Source organism: Magnolia sinica, chromosome 8 (assembly GCF_029962835.1).
Source record: "Magnolia sinica isolate HGM2019 chromosome 8, MsV1, whole genome shotgun sequence".
NCBI lineage: Eukaryota > Viridiplantae > Streptophyta > Magnoliopsida > Magnoliales > Magnoliaceae > Magnolia > Magnolia sinica.
The window spans coordinates 4,792,639-4,810,584 of NC_080580.1; the positions used below are offsets into that span (position 1 = coordinate 4,792,639).

The 17,946-nt window shown below is 41.7% G+C and overlaps 1 protein-coding gene across 1 annotated transcript; it reads left to right on the plus strand.

The window, feature by feature from the left end:
• The first annotated feature begins 1,019 nt into the window (after positions 1-1,019).
• Positions 1,020-6,715, plus strand: LOC131252673 (uncharacterized). The gene is made up of 7 exons (XM_058253342.1): positions 1,020-1,358; positions 2,700-2,922; positions 4,284-4,484; positions 4,862-5,552; positions 5,983-6,092; positions 6,216-6,275; positions 6,378-6,715. Exons 1-7 carry the CDS (start codon positions 1,185-1,187, stop codon positions 6,407-6,409), a joined length of 1,491 nt encoding a protein of 496 aa, XP_058109325.1. The 5' UTR covers positions 1,020-1,184; the 3' UTR covers positions 6,410-6,715.
• Positions 6,716-17,946: the final 11,231 nt, after the last annotated feature.

Genomic DNA, 17,946 nt, shown 5'->3' on the forward strand with positions numbered 1-17,946 from the left:
AAAAAAAAAAAAGAAGATTACACCAATAAACGATCATCCACTAATGGACACTGACTGATGGTTCGGATCATCGGCATGTGATGCCACGTGTAAGGCAGCGAGGGAACGACAGACAGTAGTGGGTCCTCCTCGATGCCCTAAACCCGGCTCCTCACATGCAAGCGGGCCAGGCCTGGGTAGGTCTCGGCCCGGATCGTGAACTGTTTCGGGCGGGACTTATTCAAAATTCTGAAATTTAGGCCTGAGCCCGGCCCATTGACAGCCTTACTCGCATTAGTGTTAAACGCACCCGCCAAAAGTGAGGTATGATACTCAGGCTGTGCATGACGCTTGATACACAGGCACTCAGAAAATGTACACCAGGCATGTATTAACTCAAATAAAACCGATCAGATTATGGATATAACTGTTTCAATATCATAAAATCAATATTATACAATTTAAATAATTCTAACTTCTGATTCTTCGACACTTGCTTTATGGAAACTTGACCGCTGGATATTTTCATTTTTATCCGTTCAATAAATTATCTCCAATCCGATATAATAATAATAAAATAAGCCTAAATTTCAGTTTACGATACATCTAAACTATATAAAATAACATTTACAGTTTTATTTAACTAATTACTCTAAGATTGTGCAATTTTTAAGTGCCTGCATATGATCTATCACTCTCCGCCAGAGTATCAAAGTATTTTCCCCCGCCAAAAGAAATAACCGGTAAAACTAAAACATTTTCCGATCTTCTAACCCGCGTCCGCTTTCTTCCCTGAAATTTTCAAAAACTCCCGCTCGCTCGCTTTCTTTCTCGCCCCCCTCTTTTACCTCTCTCTCTCTCTCCTATTTCTTTCGTTGATTTTCTCTGCTCTCTCTCTGCCTCTCTCCCTCTCTCCTATTTCTTTCGTTGGATTTCTCTCTCTCTCTCTCTCTCTCTCTCTCTCCTATTTCTTTTGTTGGATTTCCCTGCTCTCTCTCTCTCTATCTCTCTCTCTCTCCCCCCCAATTTCTTTTGTTGTATTTCTCTGCTCTCTCTCTCTCTCTCTCTCTCTCTCTCTCTCTCCTATTTCCTTCGTTGAATTTGTCTGCTCTCTCTGCATCTCTCTCTCTCTCTCTCTGCCTCCTATTTCTTTCGTTGGATTTCTCTGCTCTCTCTCTCTCTCTCTCTCTCTCTCTCTCACGAAGATGGGAAAACCATCTAAAGCTAAGAAACCAGAGAATGTAGGAACAGGGAAGATCACCCCAATCCAAGTAGCCTTCATCGTCGATCGATATCTCTCCGACAACAACTACACCAAAACTCTCTCCGTTTTCCGAACTGAAGCTTCCAGTCTCATTTCAGCTACAAAGGTTAGAGAGGTATGAAAAACATCCCCACCAAAATTTATTTTCTTGAAATAGGTAGGCATTGCATACGAACTCTGCATTTTTATTGTTTTTTTTTTTTTTTTTCCAGTTTGTACTCATGGGGGGCCTATGTATCGCTGATCCAAACCGTTGACATGATGGGACACACCATGGATGGCTTTTGCGCCAAGAACTGCCTATGTGTATAAATCCAAACCCTTCAATTGTCTGCCGGAAGATAGACGGCTAAGGAAGAAAGTGCAGAAAACTGTCAACATTGAACTGACAATGTGGGAAAATCCTAACTCCTCAAGATGGCTCTCACACCGGAAACCGCTGAGATGGGAAACTTCCATCCCTTCAATTGGCTGCCAGCAAACGGATGGTTACGAAGGAGGATACAGATGATCAATGTTGAGCTGAAAATGGGCACTGAATTTCCAACTCCTAAATATGGTGAATGGGTGATCCATGATGGAGCCCATGGGCCATACATGGCTTTCAGTTTCGACAAGTGGGGCCCACTTTTTACAGATCCAAATTGGTGAAATCATGGTCGTCGCTGTGAATGATCTGTGCACTGAGGATCCCCTGGATGCAAAATCCCAAACATTTACTTGGCAGCCAATGAAGGAGCAGTGGAGAAAGAACAATAAAAATCAATAATAAGTCATATGTTCTACAGCCAGGATCTTCTGATCATAGAATTTTGGGGTGCATGAGCTATTCATGGCCCACCCTCTCATCTCAATGTTCTGGACCACTTAATCATGGGACCCACCTATGTTATACCTATAGTGCGGAATTGATAGATCGTCTATATATCAACAATGGAGATTCAAAACCATAATTTAAAAGTGTACCTGATTGGGAAGACATTTTGCTGACAGGAATCTTGATCTTCCGCACTTTCCACCTTTAGGAGAACCTTCAATAGGACTAGGTTTTCTCGATTATGTTGGTGAGGGGACCAAGAAGTCTATATATAGGAAAGAGGGCTAGAAGCTTACCTATCACACTTTTCCCTCTAGGGTCTCCACACCGTAGGTTTCCATATCTGACTTAATAACTGAGTATAGGGACTGCGGTTCAAGCGTTCTGTCCCAAACCTATTTACAATGATCACAACTATAGTGGGGCCCATTGAATCACTTAATCTGAATAATCCAATGGTCGGATCTGATAATCATGTGTGGCCCACCTGATAGGAGTCTTACAACCTATACATTCAAAATATGAATGCAGTGTACAGTCTCTCAGTCTAATCACTGTATGCTTCATACTCTTGAAATGGGTTTTCTCTTTTCTTGCAATTTCTCATTTTCTTGTGATTTGTCTGATGTGAATTGACAGGCGCCGAAGAGTTTGCTGAGTTTGGGGGCTATCTTGGATGAGTACATATGCTTGAAGGAGCAAAAGGTGATTTTGGATAAGGAGAAGTGCAGGGTTGAGAAGCTGCTTCAGGGCATGCAGGATGTGATGCATGCATACAATTCGGCTGGGAGTGTTGCTCCGATATCAACAGCTGCGATGACCCCGATTCCTCAAATTGGCCTCAGAAATGGGTCTCATGGAGGTAAAGTTGAAGTAGCCATTGTTTTATTTTTGTGTTTCTGAGTGTTGGTGTATGATGGTGTTATTGGTAGTTATTCTTTATTCAATTGCCACTATGTTGTGACACAAGTTCCAGGCCATTGATCAGATAGGCCCACCCATATATCTGCCTGGCTGAAGAATCATGGAGTCCACTCATCAGGTGGGCTGGGAAATAACATATGATCCAAACTGATGGCTTCTTTAGCTGTTCTTTTGTTTTGTTCACTGTGATCCATCTGATTAGTGGAGTGGCCTAATTCTTGGATCAGGCATCTACAGCCATGGGGCCACCTGATGGGCGGCTTGTATGCTCCAAACATCTGTCATGTTGTCACATGTGGTGGAATGTGAGATGTGTGCTAATGTGGAAAGTGAGTGGGATATCTTGGCCATTGGTCTAATGCAACAGAATGTATTTGGGGCTACATGTATTTGGACTTTAAGGAGATGGATGGTTCAAGCAATAGTCCACATTCATCATACATGTGTGGCCCACCTGGTGGCTGAATCATCTTACTTTCAGGCCTGGGTAATACATGATGGGGTCCACCTGACAGAAAGGCCTTGATCTTGAACCTATGTGCCATGATGACGTGTCTGAATAGTAGGATTCAGAATCCTACAATAACTGATTTCTCAGGATCCACAAACACTACATTTCTGCTGATTGGATGTATCTAAACATTATCTAGATTCCAAGGATGAAAATATCTAAACTTAGGTCAAGAATAAGTTCAACTGATTTTAGTTAATATCAATTATCTATTAGAGATCATATAAATGGTTGGCTGCATTTTTCGGCCCTGTTTGGTTGCCACATAAAAATGATTTTATCTCATTTTAGTTAACAATAATGAGAAATGCTTCAATGTTCTCTGAGCACTTTAAGTTATAGTGTCACTAATTGCATTGGGATACAGTCCAATCCATTGATCTTGACTGTTCATTAGGTCCAACGCACATTTCATGGGCCATCATGAGAACATCACACTAATCTAACAAATATTAACCATTTGATCAGTGGCCCTAAATATGGACTTTCAGGATCATTTACATAAAAATAGGTCTAAGAAAGATATGATCCATCTGTTTGTTAGGGACCATCATTGATTGGATATGATTCTAAAGAACTGCCTTTGTTAGGCAGTCATAACCACCTCTAATGCATAATTATGATAAAATAAAATGAGATGAAATCATTTTTAAAAGTGCCAACCGAACAGGCCCTTGAGAATAAAGATCACATTGTTCTTTCTAGGACTTGTGATCGTCCAAAAATGGATAAATTTCTGCAAATTTCTAAAATTGAAATGAATCTCACTTTTCATGTTCTGTCAACAGGCTATCCCATCTACAACACTCCCACAGTGAATCCTGTTCCAATGCTTCCTTCTCCTGCTATGGATTGCACGAATTTCTCGACTCCAGTCACTAATCTTCCATCTGCAAACAAGAGAAAAGGTTCAAGGCTTGTATCTGATGCGATACCAACTTCAAAGAAATCTTGCACCAAATTACCCATCAAAGCGCCGGGAAGCTGCGGTAAATGTTCTTTAAATATGCTGCTGCTTTTACAATGTAGATGAACTATATGACCCTTGATCTGAGGATATGCACAATATACTTGTTTTTTTTTTTTTTTATAGTTAAATGATCCAGACCATTGGTCTAATGGGCTCCATTGCGGGTTGACCATGATTCTGAAATCTCCCAAATTGAAAGTTCCTAGCCAGAATTCTTAGGCTATTTTTTCACTTGTGGTCCATTGGATGGTGCTCAATAGATGAATGGTTTGGATAACAGGACCTTGAGCCCCACTTGTACAAACTGAAAACTTGAGGATCATACAATCCTTTACTGTATTCCTTGTGAATTTCACCTTCTTTGTTGTGATGATTTCTCATTCACCATTTTTGCAGGTACTGAAATGCCTCCACAAGCAACTAACACAAATGCTGACCAAGAAGCTGTTCGGCCCATCTCCATCATTCATTCAACTTCTAACAATCATCCTCCAAGAGTTTCTTCAGTTCAAGGATCATCTGTTGCAAAGAGCTTATTCAAGCAGACTCAATCACAAGCTGACTCATCTTGGCCCAAGACCCCTCCACAAGACTCCGCATCTCAAGCTGATAAATCTGTCTCTCCATTGGAGAGTTCGTCTGCTAATAGCAATACCCCTCAGAAAAAGAGCCACATCCCTCAGAGGTTTGCTTCGGCTGACTGTCACATAATCACTTCTGAGAGAGTTGTTGTGAGCCCATTCAAATATACTGGCTGTTATACCATGGATAGGAGTCTGCGGGTTTCTTCCTCGCCACTGAAATCAACTCCGAAGAGATCGGGTAGGAGAGATCATATAAAGGGCAGGCTAGATTTTGATGATTCGAATGTAGTGATGGGTGCAGAAAAACCAGTTGCTGAGGACATCTCTACTTCCTCAGCTGTTGATGATATTGCAGAAATGTTTGACATGGATATTCCTAATTTTGATGTTTTCGGTTCGGATTTCTCCCTCTCGGAACTTTTAGTTGATTTTGATCTCGATAATGAAGGAATGGGACTTGCCCCGCATCAGGCCATGGACCCGTCTATCGATCTTATTGGAGGGTACTATTCTCTTCAGCTTCATGCTGCCAATTCTGTTACAAGGTTTGCTAAGCCTAGATGCACCTCTCAAACTGTCCTCTACATGCGGTCTGTTGTGCCAGCTTCCCACTTGGGTGGGACATCTAACCTCTCCATCAGGTGGTCCCCACTGTCAATGACTTGACCCAAAGATCAGTCTGGTCCATTTGAATGCGCACCCTTGATCAGTCCATTGTCATCTTACACATGGTCAATCTGATAAGATGACCATCTGATTTTTTGGGCAAGATCATTTGCATGGTGGGTCCCTAATGGTACATTGCTAGGATTTCCATCCTGCAATGTGGAGGTGTGTGAAGGCTCAGCAAAATCATTTTGTCGTAGTGTTCTCTCAAATTCCACTTTACATTCCACCTCTATAATAATTCATTTCTTATGAATCGAAACACAGGCCCGATCATGAATCTGGAAATGGAGGTTCACCGACAGATCAAGCTTCATCTGAGCCGCCTCTCTCAAGTATAACAACAATCCTTTCTGAAAAGGATATGAACAGACAAGGTGATCTAAGCCATCTTTTCACTGAGTTTCTGACATTCATAAGGATGCTATTTGATATGTTCTTAAAGATGGATACACTGCAAACTAAAAAAAAAAAATCTCCATTTGGTTGTCTGTAAACAGGAATGGATTCTATGATATCGGTGAAATCTATAACTAAATGCATCAAAATCGTTAGCCCTGGTATGTCTACTATCTCGTTCTTTCTTCTTTTGTATCAGGAAATGCTTATGTGGAATTTGCACAATTGCTGAAATGGGTTCTTGGATTTGAATGGAATGGCAGCTAAAAGTCGAAGGAGCTCTTCATCAAAATGAGAAAGATTGACATGGTATCAATTGCAACTGACCGAAGATGTTGCTGACATGCTCAAAGTTCTAACTGAATTGCATTACTGCGGCGATGTTAGTCTAGTCCTAGTACATGACTCATTTCATTGTTGTTTTAGTATTACTCTTTTTAAAATTCTTCCTAACACTGACCTATTGTAATCGAACGGTAATTTGGAATGTTGATGATTTTAGTTCTAACTTGAATTGCAACCAAATTCTCATCACTTCCGATAGAATGCGTTTGGATGTACAGGTGAATTAAATAACGAATGTTCAGTTTAAGTGAGGGCAGATCACCAAATTGCAATGGCATATGTTCCCTAGTGTCCACAATGAGGAAATTCTCAATTTGAAGTTATGTTTCTTTGAATTCATCATTATTGATGCGGCAGATGATTACAATTTGGTCATTTTCATTTTATTTGTCCAAATGTTCCCTTAGCCCTCATTTATACTGCCATTCAACTTGAACGTGCATTGAAATACAACCTGAATTCTCACTTCTACAGATGACAGAGTCAGATAGATTATTAGTCTGTTCAATGTTCTAATGTGATTCTATTCATTTTGTCATTGTGTTTGGATGGACTATTTGAATTCTATTGCAATATTTGTGTGTTTGGATGTGCCTTGAATTGCAATTTTGGACATGGTTCAACCAAAATGGCATATGATAATTTATGTTGTTTGGATGGAATGATACTGCTGACTTGAAAAGATCATTTAAGGCTCTGAAATTACCATTTCAGGTTGAGGTTGTCAATATTATGCTTGCAATTAATTGCCAATTCATGATAAACAGTGAGCATACATGGCTTATCGTTTGATAGGCCATGATTGTCTTCGGGCCTAAAAATTTATTTCTAAATTAGCAGATAAGAGTGGTTATGAAGATCTCTCCAACAACTGTCTTAAAATTCTATAAACAAGAGGAAGTTTGAAGAGTTTTGAGCTGTTGCTAACTTAAAACAAATGAAATCAAATTTGCAGTGCAATGTTGCTTATTATTATTATTATTATTTTTAATCTTAGCATAGCTAATCTTAGACTCGGGCAACTCGTCTATGCTGTATGTTGGATCGGCTTTAGCATATGAGTAGTATAATCCTGTTCGTCTAGTCCAAGCACTGGACTTCCCTAGATTAAGAGTATTGTAATTACCTTCTATATATGCTAAGCGCTGGATTATAATAAAGATATTTTTCTTCTCCTTTCAGTACTGTAATTCTCTTTGTTTATGCAAGTTGTTGGACCAAGTAAGACTTAGATTTAGGGCCTTGCTATATACACCGTAGGTACTGAATTGCTGATGGATATTATTGTGTGTGTGTGTGTGTGTGTGTGTGTTAAAATTTCAATTTGATACAATTGAGTTCTTTCTACTCTCACATTTATTGAATAAGGTTATTTATGTTATTATCATGAGAAACAATATTTTTGGCTAAAAGACGAAAAAAACTTATTAAAAGGACAAATCTGTTCATTTGTAAATTGCCTTAAATATGATATGCAAGATTGCAGGCTTAGATCACACCAATTCAGAAACAATCACACAAATTCCACATCCCACATGAAAATCCAAACATTCAATTAAAGGGGAATCTATGCGGGTCCAAGCCGACACAGGCTAGGACTGGACCAATAAAATTATAAACCAAACAATGTCAAAGGGAAATAAAATCAACTACTCATGCATAAAAATCAGTCCTCAATCCAAGGGATTCCCTAATTTCAATTCAAGGAAGCCTAAGGTGATAAAAATGGGCAAATCAATTAGGGATCATGTAACTTAGGGTTATGATTCATGAAAAATGGCTATGAGGGAATAAAAGAGGATAAAAACTTGAGCCAAAAGATTATCCCGCATGTGGATAGCAACAATGGCCCAGACGGACGTGCGTGTGATCCCGGCCGCACGTGTGTAGGGCCCACTATTCAGAAAAAGGCCACCTTGGCCCTAGTCAGCCAGGGATGGACTCCAAAACTTCCAAATTTCAGCTCGATCCGATGTACGGTTTGTGCGTAGTGCTCCGCCGAAGTTTCAGCTCGCCTGCGGGCTGAAATCTAAAAACCTGCTTCAATGAAGAAATCTGATGCAACAAAAGGACAAATTTGACATATGGATGGTGGGGAAAGATGAAAAAAAAAATGATGGAAGATGGGGTGAATTGGGATCGATGTGGCTTCGCACCACGGTAGTTAGCCCTTCGAAAAGGGAGGGCTTCGCACCCACTTTTGAATTCTTCCACAACTCACGAAGAGAGCAGAAAAATAAAGCAGAAATTTTTTTATTAACTTCAATGAATGAAAAGAACTACAAAGGGTGCCTATTTATAGGGAGAACCCTATACCCAAAAACTCGCACCATGTGCGACACCTATTACTTGGCGATGAAGTAAACTAAAATAAAAACCAAACAAGAAAATCTAAAGCGTTCACGATGTTCTAAATAATAACAATAAGCAAAACTTAAAATATAAAACCAATCCGACGAGTGGGCCACGATCATGAGATCTCATGGTGGGCTTTTCTTGACTATCGGGCCACTTTTCGAACAAAAACTTGTCTTCTAGCTAGGAGGCCCTCCTCGACGTCGTCATCGAGCCGGATCGATGGTGGGGTCCTCCTTCTCCGTACGTACGTGTGTAGGGGTGGTGGTGTGTGGGCGTGTGTGTGCATGATGTCCTCATCAACTCTCCCCTGCTGCGAAGATTTCGCCTGGCGAAATAAAACTTCTGAACCGCTCTAGGATGTCCGGATCAAGTCTCTCGAAGCTCCTCCTCGGTGAGCCACGTGTCGAAGTTGGGCGTGACTTCCATTTAACTAGGTATTTCTGAAACCCGCCATCCGACGTGGAAATTATCTCATGGTCCAAGATATCCTCTATTTCCTCTCTGGGTGTGTGAAGGCTAGGTATGGAAGGCAGAGGCTGAGATGAAAGGTCGGGAAGAGGCCATGGATCAAAGGGTAAGGTTGGGACATCAGGATGGGTGGGCGAAGGGCTGGACAAAGTATCAGTGGGTCCCTGAAAAGCAACTAGATCCTCCACGTTGAATGTGGAACTAATTCCCATGGAAGGTGGAAGATCTACCTCATACGCATTGAGACCGTTTCGCTTTATAATTTTGAAGGGCCCAGCGCTACGCGCGTGTAACTTACGAATGGCCCCTGGAGGGTACCGCTCGGGCCTGATACGGACCATCACAGAGTCCCCAATATTGAACTCTTTGAAACGTCTATGTAGGTCTGCAGAAAGTTTGTAATGCTCATTACTAGTAGTGATCTTTCGCCTGATTTCTTGATGCAATGAATGTATGTGATGCGCAAAAGACTCTGCAGACTCTGATGGCCTATGAGACAATGACATGGGGATAAGATCAATAGGTTTCCTAGGCTTATAACCAGTAACGACTTCAAAAGGACTTAGACCTGTGGACCTATTGACAGAACTATTGTATGCAAACTCGGCTATGGGTAGTACGGCGTCCCATGTCCTGGTATGCTCCCCCACTAAACATCGAAGTAAACTCCCTAGGCTCCTATTAACCACCTCAGTTTGGCCATCTGTCTGAGGGGGGTAGGCAGAAGAAAATTGGAGCCTAGTATTCATCATGTGTCATAGTGTCTTCCAAAAGTAACTCATGAATCGCACGTCACGGTCAGACACTATGTTTTTTGGTAACCCATGCAGTTTGATGACCTCACTAAAGAATAGCTTGGCAACATGAGAGGCGTCGGAGGTCTTAGAACAAGGAATGAAGTGGGCCATTTTAGAGAAACGGTCCACGACAACAAATATGGAGTCATGCTTTCGAATAGTCTTAGAAAATCCAAGTACGAAGTCCATACTGATGTCCTGCCAAGGGATGAATGGGACTGGCAAAGGTGTATATAATCCTGTATTCTATTTCCTTTGCTTTGCCAGTTGACAAGTATGGCATTACCTTATAATTTTGGCCACGTCCCGCTTGAGGCTTGGCCAATGAAATCTATCCTCCACTAGGGCAATGGTCTTGTCACGACCAAAATGACATGCAACCCCCCTGAATGTAACTCCCAGATAAGAAAATCGCAAAGGGAGGTGCGTGGTAGCACAAGCGGTCACTCCCAAATAAATATCCATCCAAAATCAAATATTCATTGTTAGCTCCTGACGGATTCTCTAATAAAGACGTATACACAACCCCAAAATCTGGACACTCAGAATACTCTTCTTTGATGCGCTCAAGGCCCGTAACTTCAACGCTCATGGAGTTAAGTAATGCGACTCGACGACTCAATGCGTCGGCAGACTAATTATCTGCACAGGCCTTGTACTTAAGCACAAAAGTGTACTCTTGAAGGAATTGAATCCAATTAGCGTGCCTGGGGCTTAATTTCTTCTGAGAGTTCAAGTATCTCAAGGTCTCGTGATCCGAGAACAATACGAATTCTTGCGGTAATAGGTAATAATGCAAATGGCATAGTGATTGCACTACCGTATAGAATTTCTTGTCATAGTTGGAATATCTTTGTTTTGCCTCATTCAGTTTCTCATTATAAAAGGTGACATGGTGCCCTTCTTGACTAAGTACTCCTCTTATGCCGACTCCTGGCGCTTCACTTGCGACTTCAAAAGCTTTTGAAAAATCTGAAAGTCACGTGACTGGAGCTTTAGTCATCTTGACCTTTATCTCCTAGAAGTCCTTTGAGGCGACCTTTGTCCATTGAAACTCTTACTTTTTTATGTAGTTCGTGATGAGAGCTACAATGGAACTGAAGCCTCGAATGAACTGCCTATAAAAGGTGGCTAAGCCATGAAAGCTTCGCACCTCATGAATATTGTGGGGTTCAGGCCAATTAACGATGGCCTTGACCTTCTCGGGATCCCGCCGATACGCCCTCAGCTGACACAATAAAACCTAAGAAGATCACACTACTAGACAAGAACTCACACTTCTTTATGTTGGCGTACAACTTCTCGGCCCTAAGGATCCCACAAACCTGCCTCAAATGGTTGAGGTGTTGCTCCTTAGTCATGCTATAAATCAAGATATCATCAAAGTATACGACCAGGAACTTCCCCATGAAAGGTCTCAACACTTGGGTCATCACACGCATGAAAGTGCTTGGGGTATTAGTTAACCCAAAAGGCATAACTAGCCACTCATATAGCCCATCCTTCGTCTTGAAGGCCGTCTTCCACTCATCATCAGGGCGTATACAGATTTGGTGATACCCACTTTTGAGGTTGATTTTTGAAAAGATAGTAGCATTAGCCATCATATCTAGCATGTCATCAAGACGCGGTATGGGAAATCGATACTTGATTGTAATTTTGTTGATGGCCCTACTATCAACACATCCTCCATGTGCCATCCTTCTTAGGTGTAAGAAGGGCGGGCACGACACACGGACTCATACTCTCTCGAATGAAACCCTTCTCTAGGAGTTCATCAATCTGCCTCTTCAACTCAGCATGCTCCTTCGGGTTCATTCTGTAATGTGGGAGGTTTGGTAGAGTTGCCCCAGGGATTAAATCAATGGCATGCTGTATATCCCTCATAGGGGGAAGCTCATTCGGTAAATCATTAGGAAAAACATCACGAAACTCATGTACTACCTGAATGGCCTCAGTGGGTAACTCTACGCTAGTCTCTGGTACACTCTCCCTAGCCACAAGGGCGTATATCATCGAGTCCGCCTCCGTCTCTCGCTCAAAGTCTTTGGCATTCAAAATATGGAGCGGTTTGGACTTGGACTTCGACTCCTTCACTTCTTTTGGGCCGCTCACACCACTCTGTGTGGTGAACTCTTTTCCAGTTGTATTCTTGGGTGGCAGAGGATTTAGCTTGACCTTCTTGCCCTCAAACCAGAATGTACACACATTTGAACGACCAAATATGGTAACATTCCTGTCATAGAGCCACGGCCTACCCAGAATGATATGGCCCACATCCATAAGAACAACATCACACTAAATTGTATCTTTATAAGATCCGAACTAAATAGGGACAAGACAGCGGAGCAAGACTGGAATGGATGTTTCATCAACCCAGGAGACTCTATAGGGCTGAGGATGGGCTTTTAGCTTCAAGTCCAAATGACTCACAGTGTTAGTCGATGTCACGTTGGCACAACTACCACTATCCACGATCATCTTATAGCTCTTTTCTCCACATTTTACATGAGTGTAGAAGATCGTGTTGCGGCGCTAGTCATCAGTGCTCTTGGCTTGAGCCAAGGCGCAACGCACAATTGCGAGGGTCAAAGACTCTTGTGCTCCCTCTTCCTCATCACTAGGGGTTTCGACTAGCTCATATTCCTCCTCCTCACTATCACTCTCTAGGTGCACTACTTCTACTTGCCCATCAATAAGGAGTACTTTGGTGCCCTCTCTTGTGCCGCACTGGTGAGCAAAATGACCAAACCCCTGACACCTAAAACACCTAGTGGCCTCACTTTCACGTGAACTAGACCCAACAATCTCTTTACCCTTATCATCCTTAGGTCTGGGCTGAATATTAGGAGAAGGTTTGTTTTAAAATCCCGTGTTAGGTCTAGCCCCAGAGGGGTTGGCCTTAGCACCGGATTCGCAAAAGTCAAACTGCCTCCTCACAGATGCTTTAAGGTATTGCTCGACATTTAACACTACTTGGTATAACTGTTCGATAGTATCTATGTCTTTAGCGAACAATTCTTTCCCAACGTCAGGACGGAGGCCAGTTTTAAAATGAGCAAGGGTGAGTACGGGGTCCTTATCAACCTCACAGCGGGTCGAGTACTCTTCGAATTTCTCAATATAGTCAGCAACACTCATGGAACCCTATCGAAGAGACTGCCACTCCTCAATCAACCGCATGCGATAAGAGAAGGGGAGGTACTTCTCTTTCAGTGTTTCTTTCATTTCTCCCCAATGAACTATTGGGAGTTCCCTCGCTCTTTCTTTATTTCGCTCAACCGTCCCCCAAAACCTCTTTTGCTTGACCCACAAGCTTCATCTTGGCGAATCGGACTCGTCGAGCATCCGACATATCATACCACTCAAAATAGTGGTCCATATCCGCCAACCAATCTAAAAAAGCTTTAGGGTCTAAGTGGCCATCAAAAGTAGGGGCATCTACCCTAACTCCCTTGAGGAGTTGTGCATCTGGGTCATATTGATCATGATGTCCCTCACGGGGTGGGTGCACAGGTACGCGCCCATGACCAGCTCCTTGGCCGCCTCCATTCCTTGGTCTAACCTCCCGACCAACTGCCTGAGATTGGGCATCCTCCCCAGTGGTGGGGTTTGCCCTGAAGGAGGCCTCTATTTCTTCGAGACGTTTATCTATGTGTTGTTCCAAATGCTTATTCAAGGACTCAACTTGCTGGGCTAACTTGGCCACTGTTTCTTGTAGTTGCTCCATGTTTAGTGTGGGGTGCAAACCGAAGCCGCGACCCGTACGTGTGGGCATACACTGACTTGCTCAACCTAAGGACCTGCTATGACAACTATATGCGTCTAAAAACTAAATGACCCTACGAGACTCTATATGAAGGAGACTACACACTGTTACTAAAATTCAGCTATATATGATGGACTGAATGCATGAAGGACTCAAACAAACTAAACCCTAAATATGTGGTGAATTCCCCTATAAGAACCCTAGGCTCTGATACCAAATTTGATGTAGGACATGGAAAATTAAATATGATATGCAAGATTGCAGGCTTAGATCACACCAATTCAGAAACAATCACACAAATTCCACATCCCACATGAAAATCCAAACATTCAATTAAAGGGGAATCTATGCGGGTCCAAGCCGACACAGGCTAGGACTGGACCAATAAAATTATAAACCAAACAATGTCAAAGGGAAATAAAATCAACTACTCATGCATAAAAATCAGTCCCTAATCCAAGGGATTCCCTAATTTCAATTCAAGGAACCCTAAGGTGATAAAAATGGACAAATCAATTAGGGATCATGTAATATAGGGTTAGGATTCATGAAAAAAACGGCTATGAGAGGATAAAAGAAGATAAAAACCTGAACCAAAAGATGATCCCGCGTGTGGACAGCAACAATGGTCCAGATGGACGTGTGTGTGATCCCGGCCGCACGTGTGTGGGGCCCACTATTCAGAAAAAGGCCACCTTGGCCCTGGTCGGCCTGGGATGGACTCGAAAACCCCCAAATCTCAGCTCGATCCGATACACGGGTGCATGGTGCTCCGCCGAAGTTTCAGCTCGCCTGCGGGCCGAAATCTGGAAACATGCTGTAACGAAGAAATTCGATGCAACAAAAGGACAAGTTCGAAGTACGGATGGTGGGGGAAGATGGAAAAAAAAGATGATGGAAGATGGGGGTGAATTGGGATCGATGTGGCTTCGCACCACGGTAGTTAGCCCTTCGAAAAGGGAGGGCTTCGCACCTACTTTTGAATTCTTCCACAACTTACGAAGAGAGCAGAAAAATAAAGCAGGAATTTTTTTATTAACTTCAATGAATGAAAAGAACTATAAAGGGTGCCTATTTATAGGGAGAACCCTATACCCAAGAACTCGCACCATGTGCGACACCTATTACTTGGCGATGAAGTAAACTAAAATAAAAACCAAACAAGAAAATCTAAAGCGTTCACGATGTTATAAATAATAACAATAAGCAAAACTTAAAATATAAAACCAATCCGACGAGTGGGCCACGATCATGAGATCTCATGGTGGGCTTTTCTTGACTATCGGGCCACTTTTCTGAACCAAAACTTGTCTTCTAGCTAGGAGGCCCTCCCTGGACGTCGTCATTGAGCCAGATCGATGGTGGGGTCCTCCTTCTGCGTACGTACGTGCGTAGGGGTGGTGGTGTGCGGGCGTGCGTGTGCACGATGTCCTCATCACTGTTCCAGTCCCATGTAGGTGGTTGAATAGATGGTTGAATTTTTGATCATATAGACTCATGGTCTATTTGTATATCTTGGCACTTGGGTCATAGGCGTTTAGTTCAGATCGAGTGCAAAAGGCTCTGGCATGCCCAATACAAAACACATACTAACAACCGAATTTCAAGCCAAACAATTTTTTTAATAATATTATAATGAAAGTCAAAATAAAGTCTTAAAAAGCCTTTGATAGGATTTGTATAATTCCTAAGTTAAAAATTTATAACTTCAAAATTGTGAACTTTTATATCAAACTTTTAAAAAATGATACAGGACTTCTAACCTGATTCAAACTTCTAAGTTATAGGACTCTTGAAACCCTAAAAGATTAAAAACCTTAAAAATATAAACGTTTTGAAAACAATAAAGTTTGATTTGAAACTTAAAATTAACTTTTAAAATGACATTAAAAAAAAATCTTTAGAGACTACTGGCTTTAGCCAACATATAGAATTTATTGATAGCTTTCTACTGATATATAATACTGGTGAAATAAATAACTAATTTTAAAGTTATGATCGTTGGAAGCTATAATATGCACTAAATCTTTAAATCGAACTTCCCGGGCTCTTTCTTTCAATCTTGGCAATCCATAAGATTTTCCTCGACTTGCCTTACATCATATCGGGATTATCAGATCTATGAGATTCTTAATGGGCATATGCTAATGGGCATATGCAATTCGACATGGTCCCTATGATGGATGACTTAAATGCTACTCTTAGGTGGAATTGATGTGGATCAACCATTTTCTTAGCCATTGATTGTAGGGTGGAGATTGTCCAGTCCAAGTAATTCTTAAGAAGTATAGGCATGAGCATATTGATGTAGGGTCTAAATGAATTATCTGAGCTTTCCACCTTTAATTAATTTAGACAGTCCATTTTCTAGGAAAATGATTGGACGGTTAGAATTGTCCAGTCAAGTGAATCATGAGGGCAAGCCAAGTTAAGGGCCCACATGGTGGATGGTCATGATAAAGACTTTTTCTGAAATCTATGGATCTAGAGCATCCAATTTGTGGCCCTTTTCTTAGATGGGTTGGATTGTTGGTTAATGCATTTCTTGAGGCATGGCCTAACAAAGGTGGGCCTACTTGGACGGTCCAAATTAATGTTCGTGCATTTCTTAAAATACTGGGGCTGTCCATTTTCTTGGCCATTAATCTAACAGACAGGAACGTTCAATAAAAGTGATTTTTTAATATCAGGGAGACTTGAAGGTGGGGCCCGCATCATGGATGGTTCAGATTGGTGAAAATTATTAATAATATACTCGATCCGTACCATCAATTGTCCTAGGTATTTCTAAGATGAGTAGAATCATCCGCCCAAAGTAATTTATTTGGTTTGCAGATGATGGATGGTCTAGATTGATGTCAGACCTTTTCTCATCAATCAATATGGGCCATCGATTTTCCCAGCCATTGATCAGATGGTTAGGGTCATTCAATCAAAGTGATTTGGGCTTCCAGAGCTGAAACCGCTGATGGGTTGGACCTAGGCCTGGATTTTAGCTGCCATGAAAGACATGGGCCGGGCCTTGGTCTATGGTCTAGCACAGGTCGAGTGAATGCGAGATGGGTGCTACGCGGGAGTTGGACATTGTACACGTGGCAGATCCGTCTCAATCTAAACCGTCAAAATTTTAGGGCATATCATAGATGGTTCATCACCTCAAAATGAGGTCGATTGAGTGATCGAAGGCTCTGATTAATGGACATATTCTTGTAGAATATGGACCCTTGGATAGTTTTCATTTCAGCCGTCTCTTAAATTTCTACCAATTATCCAGTCAGAACACCGACTCACTATTACTTTTGTTACGAGATCCATCTAGATTTGGACGGTTTTATTCGAGTTAATTCCACGTGTACAATTCCCCAATGCCCGCGTATCAAGCATTACACTTTGCGGAGTATCAAAGTTTTTCTCTTTTGCTCGGCTTTTAATCAGAAATTGAACGTTTCAAAAGGCCATAATCCTCGTTTTACCAAGCGCGGAAAACACCCATGCTGTGGGGCCCACCATGATGTATATGTAACATCCACTCCGTCCACCAGGTTCTAACCTCGATTCTATGATTTAGAAAAAAAAATCATCCAGATTCACTACTGGAGTGGGCCAGAGAAAGGGAACATTGGGGGATGTGATGCTAACCATAGGTTCATGTGTGAGGCCACCAAGTGTATATATTCCATCTAACACGTTGATAATGTGGAAATAACCATGATGAACTGAATACAAAAAAATAAGAATGATCCAAAAATAAGGTGGACCACACCATATGACCTAATGGTTTTATGAGCAACTGTACTTTGTTACATTTGGTATGGCCCATGGACGTTTTCGGTATTGACAATATTTTCTATGTACGGTTAAAGTAAGGTTTCTCACCTGATGAAAGGAGTGGATTCACATATGAAATATGAAAGGCCCCACAGAGCGTAGATATTTTACGCGCTGCGATTCCAGACCGTTCCAAACGACGGTAAACGGTGAGAGAGAACCTCATAAAAAGCCGAAAAGTAGGATTCTTTTTATTCCAAAACTGTGTAAAACAGGGTGATTTTCGCAATATTCGTCCCTTGAGTTTTGGTGGAAGGCATCATTCGC

What these genes read in the sequence shown, in the direction of transcription:
- LOC131252673 (XM_058253342.1), top strand. Translation starts at nt 1,185, where the DNA reads ATGGGAAAACCATCTAAAGCTAAGAAACCAGAGAATGTAGGAACAGGG. An exon ending in CAAAGCGCCGGGAAGCTGCG is followed by an intron (nt 4,485 to 4,861) that starts GTAAATGTTCTT and finishes CCATTTTTGCAG; the next exon opens with GTACTGAAATGCCTCCACAA. An exon ending in TCTATCGATCTTATTGGAGG is followed by an intron (nt 5,553 to 5,982) that starts GTACTATTCTCT and finishes ATCGAAACACAG; the next exon opens with GCCCGATCATGAATCTGGAA.